The 12,466-nt window shown below is 42.3% G+C and overlaps 1 protein-coding gene across 1 annotated transcript in view; it reads right to left on the bottom strand.

Annotated features, from left to right (window-relative positions):
• The window catches only part of RELN (reelin), a gene marked incomplete at its 5' end in the record, with an annotated part of 668,605 nt that overhangs the window by 6,348 nt on the left and 649,791 nt on the right, over positions 1-12,466 (bottom strand). The window contains one exon of the mRNA XM_019509331.1: positions 9,331-9,336. Coding sequence (XP_019364876.1) covers positions 9,331-9,336 — 6 coding nt within the window. The remainder of the gene's footprint in view (positions 1-9,330; positions 9,337-12,466) is intronic.

Below are 12,466 nucleotides of genomic sequence, written 5' to 3'. Positions count from 1 at the left end.
CTTTTAATTCTCATATGACAAAAATATACATATATATGGGTCCACAGTTGTTATTCATATTGCATTCATAAATTTGTGCAGAAATAAAAATAATTCATTTTAAAATTTCATGAAAACCCATTTTCATGGATTTTGTGGATTATTTTTATCGTATGGGGCCTCTTAAACTGGACATAGCTTAGGGCCTCAATATGTCATAATCCGGCACTGACCCCACTGCACAGCAAGTACAAGGCAGGTGAGGATCAGGCCCAGTTTGTTTTTGCTGACATTCAGGATTTTAGGAAGTAGCTCTAAACATGTTAATATTTCTGTGCTGCTTAGGGCTGGATTCACTAAAGCTGTATGCACACTCTCTGCCTTCTCACATAGGGCATTTCTCTAAAGCTAATCTGTACTCCAGCAATCCTTGTCTTTCTCATTTATAGAGTCCTCAATGGGAGAGATGCTGGTAAATCCTTTCTTTTGAGAAGAGAAGGAATATACTGCTGTGTCTGATAACTCCTGCTTTTACTATGTAGCAAACACCTGAATGGGGTGACTCCAGGAGGTTTCTTAAAAACAGAACAATTTTTCAAAAGAAGATTAAAGAAATGAAAGAAATAGACTGACCAGATTTTTAAATGGTAAGTCAAGACACTTTTCTGTTTCCAAGCAGAGGTCTTTCCTTAAAGATGGTGAGGTCAAATAAAGGGAAAGCTTACATCCCAAGGGAGAAAAATGGGAAATATGTAGGCTGAGACTTCTGTAAGCACCCAAGAAAACGACTTCTTTGCTCAGTACCTAGACCTGTGCCTAGTTTTAATATGGATTACAGGTGAAAATGGAGACATCAGCTGCCTGCAGCTATATAACAACTACCCTGAAGTAAGCGGGCCAAAGCTGTTGCTCTTTGTGGCTACTGATCCATATCTGCCCTGCCATTCAGAAAAGTCAAAGATAGTACAAGGAATCTGGGTGTGTATCAGATCCAGGAACTGGCCAATCTGTGTTCAAATACAATCAGAAGTAAAAATATCCATGTTTTAATATAGATAATATTAATGTTGGTTGAAGGTTCCCGTTCTTCAGGATCTTAGCCTTCTGACCAAGGTTGGCTATCAGGTGTATCTACCCACTTCCAGAACTATCACTTTTCTTGACACAATAAGTAGGATAAATAAGAGAGGTCTCTCCACTGCTTCCTACAGGGAAGTTGAGTTCTGAACTGTGCACCTTTTAATTCCAAAAGCATATCTGGCGAGGCTCTACTGATTTCTGTATACTTACATCAGAGAAAATTTATCCTTCTCATTGTTTTATAGAAATTCACAAGTGGTGCACACATCCAGTTTCTCCTGGGAGAGTTGAAGCTCTCCCAAGAGAAACCATGGGCACTTTTATACATGCTCTGGGGGGTCAGCACTTCAATTAAAGTGGCTTCAAGAATAGTTCTAATTAAAGTGCCACCATACCTCATGTACCAGCATCTTATAAATGGTTGGGGGGGGTGGTGAGGGAATGCACTTAAACTAAAGCTTGTTTGACTGGACTGGACAAGTAGTAAATGACCATGCAGTAACCAGAGTACTTGTATAAACAAGTACTAAATGATAGGGCTGTGTGAAGCTTCAGTCCCTGATTCAATTTGGCAGAGATTTGGCCCAATTCAGTGGCTGAATTTCCAAATCCAAATCAAATCAGAGGACCCTTTAATCTTTCCAAAACACAGCTTTAAATGTTTTTTCAACATACCTCTACGTAGCAGGTGGCTCGTGAATGCTGTGATGCTGGGGTGCATGGAGTGTCCCACAGGAGTGTGGGGGGCTCCCCAGTGCACTTAGCAGCAGACCCAGAAGTGGACCAGAAGCAGTTCAAGTACACTTCTGAGTCCACTGGGGAGTGAGCAGGGGGGCCCCCCCGCACCCTCCTGGCTCGGGGACTGGTGCATCCTGAGTCTGGAGGGGCACTTGGGGCTCCCCTGTGGCTTGCCAAACTGGGGAGGTGTGGGGGGGCCCCCAGCACACTTCTTGGCAGACCTGGAAGGGGACTGGAACTACTTCCAGTCCCCTTCCAGGTTCGCCACCGAGCACATGGAGGGCTCCCTTCCCACTCCTGTGGGATGCTCCATGCACCCCAGCATCACAGTGATCATGAGCCACGCCTGCTACCTCAAGGTATGTAGAAAAAACTTTTAACGTTGTGTCTATGTCTGAATCGCTGATTCTCCGAGTTAGCATCGAATCTTCAGGTTTGGATTTGGCCGAATCAAATCAGGGACAATGATCCGAATCAATGAATTGAATCACTGTCCCTGATTGAGGCTCAATCCAAATCAATCCTACTAAATGACTGCGCAGTAGCATCCCTGAACAGCTTTTAGATAACGCTGACTGTACAGTAGCTCCTCACAGTATGCACTTCATGCCATGCGATGCTACTGCACAGTAGTAACAAGCTACTGCGCAGTCAGCATCTCATGTAGACACTGTCTCCCTTGTGGAGGACTGTATTCTCTTCTGAGAGAAGCCACAGAATGTACAGACATTCTACAAGTACTAAATGACTGCACAGTAATGACTGCACAGGCAGCATCTCATGTATACATGGCCAGTATATTACTTGCTGGACTCTGGTGTTCCAGCAGGGAGTGGAACACACCCCTTTAACAATCCCCATATTGTGTTGCAGAGAACCACGGGCTGACCATGAGTAATCTGGTTCAGTCAACCAAGGCTGCCCTATGCACTGCTGCCATCTGTCACTAGGCAGATTAAGGAAGCCTGCAGAGCATGCTGTGATGTGTTCCCAAAGATCCCCTGGCTGCACAGTATTGCAAGGTCTCCACTCTTTAGGGCTTTAGCATTCAAATGTCTGTATATGAAGCTCTGAGTAAGTTTTTTTACCAGGAAAACAAACCTGGGAGAATTCTCCCAGATTATTTGAATGTGTATATGTAGCCTTAGTTTCCTGTGCCACGCTACATTTTCTACAAACGAAGTATATAACTTCTGTGAGGCTTCCCTATGGTTTTGTGCATAGCAAATGCAAATTTGTATATGGCCCAGAAGAGTTACATTTGAGGTGATATAGCACTTATACACTCCAGTCTCTGTACCACTGGGGGCATACCTATATTTGGCTGTAGCTTTGCCTGAAACTCTCTTTAGCACCACAAGAGAAAGACATGCGTCACTAAAGCTACAAACAAAATCCACTTGGGTAGACGAGACTGAAAAAAGGCCTACAGCATAGAATCTGAATATTCTGTTTTACTATAGTGCCTGTCAGGTCTACCAATCACCAAGCGCTTAACCATCCATATGCATACATCACTTTAACACAACTAGTTCTGGTCTGGAGGGTGGCAATTAGTGTAGCATAGTATGTTACACAACTCTTGGGGGAGAGGAACACAAATCTGGGTCAGAACACTACTTTTAAACACAGTAAGATGTTATCATGGGCTATTTATAGATTTCGTAGATTTAATAGACATTAGCGGCTGGAAGGGACCTCGTGAGATCATCGAGTCCAGCCCTCCCACCATAGGCAGGAAGTCAGCTGGGATCAAGTGACCCCAGCAAGAAATACATCCACGTGTTTTTGAAAGAGTCCAGAGTAGGTGCTTGCACTACCTTTGGGGTGAGTCTGTTCCAGATCCTGGACACTCGCATCATAAAGAACTTTTTTCTTATGTCTAGTCTAAATCAGTTTATGGCCGCTAGACCTTGTTATCCCTTGGGGAGCTCTGGTGAACAGCTGTTCTCCTGTGTCCTGATGTACCCCTCTTATATAATTGTAGACTGCCACCAAGTCCCCCCCTGAGCCTTCTCTTTTCCAGACTAATGAGTCCCAAGTCCCTCAGCTCTTTAATATCTACATACTGCAGTCAAAGCTTCAACTGAGAGACTTCTTGTCACCTCCCCACTGGAAACACCATGAAATGCAGTATATCCAAGAAAAAGTGGCCATGTTGATCCTGTCAGGCTCTGAAGCTGCTGTTCTAGGAGGTCCAGGTCTAACAGGCCTAAGGCTTCAGGCCACTGCATTATCTCTTCAGAACACAATGTGTACTCTTTGCACCAAATACTAATATTCTCTTGAGCTGATCTGGAAACCATATTAGTACAACATCTGCCATCAAATCCAACATGCCATGCCCACAACAATATCGATAATTGCTGGTTCTGTTGAACAATCTCTATCCACTATGAGATGGACCGATACAGGGCCTGATGCAATTTCCTCTAGCTGCAACAGATGCAGACTCAACCCAAAGACCAACACTAAAATCAGAGTCACTCTTGTCGATGCAGTTTTCAGGTCTGTGAACCCATAAGGATTCACAGAGTACTGGGAAGAGGCAGGTTCACTCTAAGGAGGGCAAGGGGTAATACTGCCACCGACTTCCTTTGGGCAATTCCAAGGGAAGACAGGACAACTATATGTTCTGCTTGGAGTCCCTGCAGCTCCTGGCTAGCTGGCTCTGCCCCTCTGGGTCTACTGTGCCCACTTTGCAGTTGCGGTACCTAAGTGGTGAAAAGGATGAATACAGTTAGGCCTTTGTGGCTCTGCTCTGGGTAGACATACTGTTGCGGGAAGTCCACAATCCAGGGGATGTTTGTTCAAAAGGAAATAAAAGGCTTGCAGGAGGTGTCCCAGACAATGAACTCGCTCTCTGCAGAGGCAGGGCAGGTGGTCAGTTTTGTTTATGAATGAAAAGTAAATACATAGATTGCAATGAATTCCCTGTTCCTTTCTAGTGCATAAGCTTATTTTAGTGAATATGGCTATTAAGGAAACAGAGGAATTACATGTTTTCCACCTTCAAAATGATCCCTTTTCCATCAACTAATTTAGGGTCTAATTTGTTTGTTTATAAAGAAATCATTTGTGCCAAATCCTAGGGTATAAAAATGATTCCAAGCTGCTTCCCAGCCAGAGTTTCAAGCCTTCTGCTTTTAAACATCATGCTAAATCTTTTTTTTGCCATATGCAAGGAACAAAACTAAATCCAGCTTCTGTTGGGAATGGGTACAATTAGATCTGTATTTGGCAGGAACATCTAGCAGTGTTATGGTAGTCATTATTCTGGAATACCTGCCTGTAAGAAAATGGTTTCTGCTTAATTTTATCTGGCTTGCGCCCCAAACGGAAAATTCTGCACCAGGGTGATTTATTACAATTTGGTATGTTAGGGACTGACAGCAACTAATGCACATTGGTTTAATACTGTCTTATAGCAGTAGTGAAAATGAAACACCTTTTAAAAAAAATAAAGAATAAATAGTTCAAAACATTTTTTATTAGTATCCACTCACATACACTCTCTATTGAACAGTGCTTATTGCCTTTAATGTAATGATATAAAACTAAGGGCAAGATCCAATAATGGATCTGGGTGTCTACTCATATACTGCAACACCAAATTTCTGGGTGCTTAGAATGGCATGCTCCAGAATCTTGTGTTAGACATCTGGGTGCCCTATACCAAGCATGGGGAGAGTTAAGCACCTCGAAATGGGATCTAGAATAGCTGGACTGATGGGCAGTGAGATGCCTAAGGTCAGCACACTTAGAGCAGGCCAATAGGGAAAAGCTGAGAACAGCACTGAAATTCAAGTCCTGCCCCACAGGTACCTTACAAGGTGTTGCAGGCACCTCCATCTCCAGCCTAGAACCCTCTCCTGCAGGCAGGCACCTAATGCCTTTTCTTTCTGTGAACTGAGCAGGGTTGTTTTGCTGCTGCTGGAGGAGGCTGTGCCCCCTTTTTATAATAGCTTGGTGGTAAAAACCCTTAACAGTGAAATGGGAGATTCTGGTTCTACTCCTTTGAATGCATGAGGCTATCCAAACCAATATCTCCCAGGTGCCAAATGCTAAGCTGGGAGAGAATACAACCTGTACCTCCTGTTGAAGCTAGGCCACTGAACTCAAGATTCATTAAGGTTGAAAGTACAAGCATGACCCTGAAACCCACACTACTTCAGGGACTCCTGCATTTTATCCAGCCTGTTTAATGCAGAACAGTTCTAGAGCAGGGACCAGAACCCTCTCTTAGGTGAGTGCTCAAACCACAAGGCTGCAGTATCATGCTCTTTCTCTTTGTGCTCCCTGACCCAATGAATCTTGAATTCTTTTCTGCACAGTGGAACAGCTTCAACAGGAGTCCAGGAGAACACTACCCAGTAGGCTACTCTTCCAACCATTGCATTCTGGGAAGAGCCTGATCCTGTCAGTCTGTGTCAGGCATGCTCAGAGACTGAGCATCTCTGGGGACTTGAACAGAGGAATTTCTGACTTCTGAACCTTGACAGAGTTTTGGGGTGCATCTGGCACTGAGCTGCTTAGCTGTGTCAAAACAGACAGTTCCAGGTCCATGCAAAGAGGCAACTCAAGGTGTCTGAGGAACTTTAAATTCAACCAGGGAGGCATCTATGGATTTAAGGCACCTCCATGCTTAGGTGGTGACTGGACAGAGGTTTTCAGAATCACATCACATGTAGGTTTCTAAATTCTGCCTCAGTCCTAGCTTAGGTGACTAAGTTACATGGAAAGGACACACATTTATCTCATTATATGAAACTGGATACCAGAAAAAACAATATGCATCTGGAAAAAGCCACAAAAGCTAAAGCTTGCTTGTTCTGATATACCTCTATCTTTTCCTACTGCAGTACACACCAGCCTTTCTCCTGTCTTATGGGGGATAAGGGATGATCCTATGCCCAGCAAAGTGAAAGAAGAGATCCTCATAGATTAGACTGTTAGTGTAGTACGTAGGGACTCTATGGCCTGGAGTGGATATGCATGAATTTCTAAAGATACTGTCATACATTAATAGAAGAACAGAGCCTAATGGTATTTTATAAGATAAAATCATAGGATTTACCTTATATGATTATAGGATTAGAAGAATCATGTAATCTAACCCCCTGCATAAATATAGGATGAGCTATTTCTAAACCACCCAAGACAGGTGGCCTATTCAGCTTCTTAAACAATTCCAGTGAAGGAGATGCCACAACCTCTCTCAGACACTTGCTCCATTGTCCTATAGTGCTTACAGTTAATATCACCTTAAGATCTTCATAACTATGTTTTTTAGAAAGTGGCTTTGCATTTTCTGGATTTTGTAGGTCTAAGAAGCCTTTTTAGTTATTTTATACAGCAGTATGGAGTTTGATTTGTATTTTCTATAAATAGAATTTAAAATAAGGATAAATAAGGATTTCTCATTAAGACTACATATGGAGATGCTTTAGCTATTATTTATATGGTCATAGTGCCCCAAATGTGCTAGGTACTATAATGCTTTTGAGGGACACTGTCTCAATCTCAAGTATTATGGGGTCTGAATGGAACTGTCCTTTGGACTGCAAAAGGTCCTCAGACACCATTTCAGTTCCAGTGGAAATGCATTATCAATAGGCAAAAGTTTTTCAGCAATCACTGCCCCTAGGACACCTTCAGAGAGCCCTCTCTGGGTCACTAGTTACCTGTTGATCACGGACAGTGGAAATAGCACAAACCCTTGAAAGCAACTAGTGCACAATTCAATTGTTATCTTGTCAGGGCTATTGGTTTGCCAGGGCAAATAGTGCACAATTCAATTGTTATCTTGTCAGGGCTAACTCTGCTCTTGCTTGCTTGAGCAAATACCAAGGACTCTACTGCAGTCAGTGGTATTACACCTGTGTACATCCTGCAGCATCAGGTCCACATAGTACAATGATAACCCCTACCAGGGAAGTTCAGTAAACATGTACAACAAAGCCCTTTTTTGAAAAGTACTTCTGTGTCTTCTAAGCCTAAGTACATTGACCTGATTATTGTCTAATTTCAGTCTCTGAAAGTACACTTCAGAATTGCAGCCCTCAATATTTTTAAATATAAACCATGGACTAAGAAAATTTGGTAAATAATATATTCCAATTTCAAGACTATGTATTTATAATTCATATTTTTGTTTACACTTATTATAAAAAGACTTCTTGGTACAAACCAAACTGGGAGCTGAAACAAGCCTTAGAAAACAGCAAAGGCAAAGTGGTCCAATCAATAAATATAGCTAGGTTTAGTAAATTCTGTGGCTGAGTTATCAAACCTGTATAAACTGATTATCATCAGGTATCCTAGTTTTCCATTCACTGCGGAATCTGTGTTTTTCCATAAACTATTGAAAGCATGGCAACATCCCACTTCTGCTCTCTCTTACTTTTGCTGCGGTTTTTGCCTCTCAGCCAATCTGCTGGGGGGGAATCTGGGGGGCGGGGAGGGGATGGAATGGAGAAACGTACCGCTGACTGGCTATGAGACAAAAAATTCAGCAAATATGAGAGAGCAGTAATGGAGCCACTTGCTGCGGGATGCCCCATGTTTTTGGCAGGTTGCGGAAAAACGCAGATTTTTGTGTCTTTAAAGCAGAGATTTTCCATTTTCTTTCTGCAGAAAATTAGAAACCCTGGTTATTATAATCACGTTGGTGACAGATTCTGGCTGAAATCCTGGTTTTACTGTCAATTTCTCACTGACTCAATAAGAACAGGATTTCAAACTCTGTTTTTAACTACTATGTTGATTAGTAATGCCCAGCTGGATAACTATGGCACAGCAATAATGGTGTTTTTGTAATAAAAATGGAAACACCCCAAATAAAGATTTGTTGATATTCTAAGTTGGGTGGTCATGAGTCACCCTACCCTGTGTGTGTTTATGGATATACAGAAGCTGATTTTGGCTATTTCATTTACTGAAGACTACTTTGTTTACTGAAAACAATGGGAATTTTACCTGAGGTCAGTGATGGACCACACAAATTGATGAGCACCCCCATTTCCTTCCTACTTCAAGGCCTATTTGGAGCACTTTGTACCTTGAAGGCAGCTCTCAAACCTTAGTCAAAACTCCCATTGCTTTTACTGAAAGGTTGGCTGAGCAAGGTGCTGATTATATATCCTGCAAAGCTCAGGTCCCACTGATACTCCAGCTTAAAAATGATGCATGCTGGGCATGTCTGCACAAGACGCTTACTGTGCAGTAGTGATGTGACACTACTGTGCAGTAGTATTAGGCTACTGCACAGTAGCATCACAAAAATATGTTTGCTGGTGCTATTACGCAGTAACTCAGGTTACTGCACATTTATTTAGTACTTGTTTATACAAGTACTAAATAAATGCACAGTAACCAGAGTAGCGTCTCATGTAGATGTGGTCACTGAGCACAAGTGGGTCCATGTCCTCTTCCACAGCATCATCATTGACAAAATTCTGGGACAGAGTCTGTAAAAGTACTGTAGCCATACTAGCAACATGCATGGGATATGAATTCAGGAACAGTACTTACCTTACTCTAGTGTAAAACCAGTGACAGCAAATAATGAAATACAACACAAGTTAGAAAATGCCTTTCAATGCATGCAGCACTCTGATTAGTCATAAAACCCTGATGAGGTTTAGAGGCAATATAGGACTTTTCAGGTCTTTTGAAAATAAAAATTGAACAAATTATTTTTTGATTTCTTAAAGCAATATCTATACTTTTTCTTTTCTATAAAATTCATCATGCAGTTTATAAACAAAGTAAAAACAGTCATTAAAACACATCGGCATCATACTAAATTTGGCATAAATGTTGTGAATATAAAGATAATGCCCTACCATTTTAACTGTACTATAAGTATTTTGATAATCTTTGATGAAATATTAATTTAAAATAATTGATTTCTATTAAAGAAAGGAGGCAAATGAAAATGCTTGTCCACATGGGTACTTTGTTGCAGTTAGTATATATAATTTGTATTTAAATACTGCAAATTTTTTTGCAACAAATGCAACATGAAATTCTCAACAATTCATTTGTGCCAAAAATGTGAGATTACTTTGATAATGAATAGCATGGAGTGATGGCTGTGGAGGGGTTAACTCCGTGTTTTTTGTTCAAAAGTGAACTAGTTTTTACAAAGAGTTATGGGGCCATGTTTTGCATTCCTTGCACAGCTAAAATTCTCCTGGATGCCATTGGGAGCTTTGAGTGTGCAAAAAAGGCAGGACCAGACCCTAAATTTACAGGTTATTGTTCTGCAGTTCTTAATACCTTGGATCAGAGCTCATTCTTTCTTTATAGGGCCTGCCTTATTCACAAAAAATGGCTAGTCAAGATGCACATGCAAAGAGTGTGTGGTAATTGTGGTTTCACTGTGCAGAAGACAGGCTGTGAATTGCACCCAGGGAAAAAAACTAAGCTAATGTGCTAATGAAATGCAGGGTTGGACACGGGCTGTTCTTAGGGTAGAAGTACTGGGACACAGGAAAAGTAATCTCTTTGAAGGGGTAGAGGGTCGTGAGAGAACAATGTTTTATTCTAAGAAGGACTGCAGTTATGGAAAGTGTGAGGGCTCTGCCCAAAGCTTTCTTCACAGGTGGAAACAGCAAATATACTGCACTAACAAATGCATCATGAAATTTAGATTTAAAGGTTCAGGAGAACTTTGATATATGTTTCACCCCACATTATACAGTTCCACCACCACCCTTAAAGCAACTTGACAAATAATTAGCTGCAAGATTAAATATAACACTTGATCTGAGCCTTCAAGAGGCCGAGAAGCAATAGATGTTACACAAAATACATGTTATATTCACTTTGAGTGCCATTACAGTATTAATAGCTAAATTACAGTATTAGCAATACTGCTGCTGAAAGAAATGTATGAGTCAAATAATATGTAGCCTTCTTTACTGCACCTACAGGTTTTGCATTCACATATTAACTGCAGGTCAAAATAGTGGCATTTATTCCTGCAATTTATCTATACCCAGAGAAGAGGAGGGTGTGCCTCAGAAAGTGTAGCCCATAAAGTGTTAGGTGCTAGGTCTTTATCATGATGATAAGGAGTAGATCAGAATGAACAGTGTATGATAGCCCTGTTTATAAATCAGCTATAATCTGTTTTCTGGATATAACCTGGCTTGTGGGCCGCTTGTACACACCATGGCGTTTACTGTAGTTTAATTCTCCCTAAATTGAAGTGGTGGGTTTTTAAAAACTCTGCTTCAATTTAAATGGAAGTAAACCCCCATGGTGTGTACACAGGGGTTGGGGCCCAATTCTTACCTGCCTCTCCGGCAGTAGTGGGGGAGGGCAAGCTGCCAGCAGGCTGAACAGTCCCTGAGCTGGGGTGGTGGGGGGCAGTGCTTCCCTCCGCAGCAGTAGTGGAACCCCCTAGGCAGCACCCACCCACAGGCACCTGGCCCGGATGGTCCTGGGGGGGCACTGCAGCCACAGAGGGAAGCACCGGGCCCCTGCACAGCTCAGGCCGGCAGGCAGGCAGGATCCAGGGAGAAAAAAAAAAGAAAAGATTAGGCTCTCCGCTTTCTTTTTTTTCCTTCAGTGGAGCCTGCCTGCATGGGTAGCCGGCACAGCCCCTGAGCTGCATGGAGCCCAGTGCTTCCTGCTTCCCTCTGCGGTTACTAGGGAAGCAAACTAAAACCCCTCAGTCATGTTTTATTTTGCTGTGTCCCAAAGTCATTTAATGCACAATAAGCTGCCAAATGTGCAAGCAGCAGCATTAACGTGCAATACGTCGCTAAATGTGCAAACAGCAGTGTCATTAAAGCAGTGCAAAAGGGCATTTATCCTGCTTTAAAGGTCAATTTTGTGGTGTGTACAAAGGCCCTTTGGGACTGGTTAGCTTCCAGTGGATTAAGTGGTCACTAAATGGCGGTCACCATTAGAAGGAGAAGGGAAGGTATATGGTTGCTGGAAAAGTAGTATAAAATGACTACTCTTGCTTGCAGTGAGTCCTTAGTTATTTCATAGAGCAATAAGGCTGAAGGGGACCTCAAGAAATTATCTAGTCCAACCAGTGATCAAGCCTGTGACTGTGGGTGTTATTAGTACCACTCTCTAATTAACTGAGTTAAACTGACAATACCTTCCCTGCAAGGAAGCAGTACCCCTATCTGCCCTCTTACCAGTCTTCCTCAAGCTAGGAACTAGAAATCAAAAATATTTTAGGGTGGAGAGAAGTTGGCAGGAACCTAGAGTGGTCACTAGTAGTGCCTAACTGGTTAGGAGGGCAAGGTCCTTTGCTTGTTCATGGAGGAGGAGTGGAGAAAATAGGGGACGGTTCATGTGAGGAGAGCAGGAGTGGATTGTGGTAAAACAGGGGCATCTCAGGGCAGGATACTGAGGACAAACATAGACATCCTCAGCAGTCCAAAGGTTACTTTTCTTATTGAGAGGCTTCTACCCCTTTAAAAAAATGGAATTTAATAACATTAGGATTAGACACTCAGGTCTACAAGAGCTACAGCTCATGCAGAACATGGGGCAGGGGCAAGAAGCAAAAAGTCCACATTTGTGCCCTCCTACAGCTGTGGAGCTATAGGAGTTGCAGGCATAAGTTACAGCAACTCAGGATTGCTCTAACTTGGTGCATCTACATGAGATGTTTACTGTAGAGCTGCCTAATTAGCTC

This window comes from Gavialis gangeticus, unplaced genomic scaffold (genome assembly GCF_001723915.1).
Source record: "Gavialis gangeticus isolate Ggan-Ray unplaced genomic scaffold, GavGan_comp1, whole genome shotgun sequence".
NCBI lineage: Eukaryota > Metazoa > Chordata > Crocodylia > Gavialidae > Gavialis > Gavialis gangeticus.
Note: the sequence above shows the minus strand (reverse complement) of the source record. Positions and strands in the feature narration are given on the sequence as shown.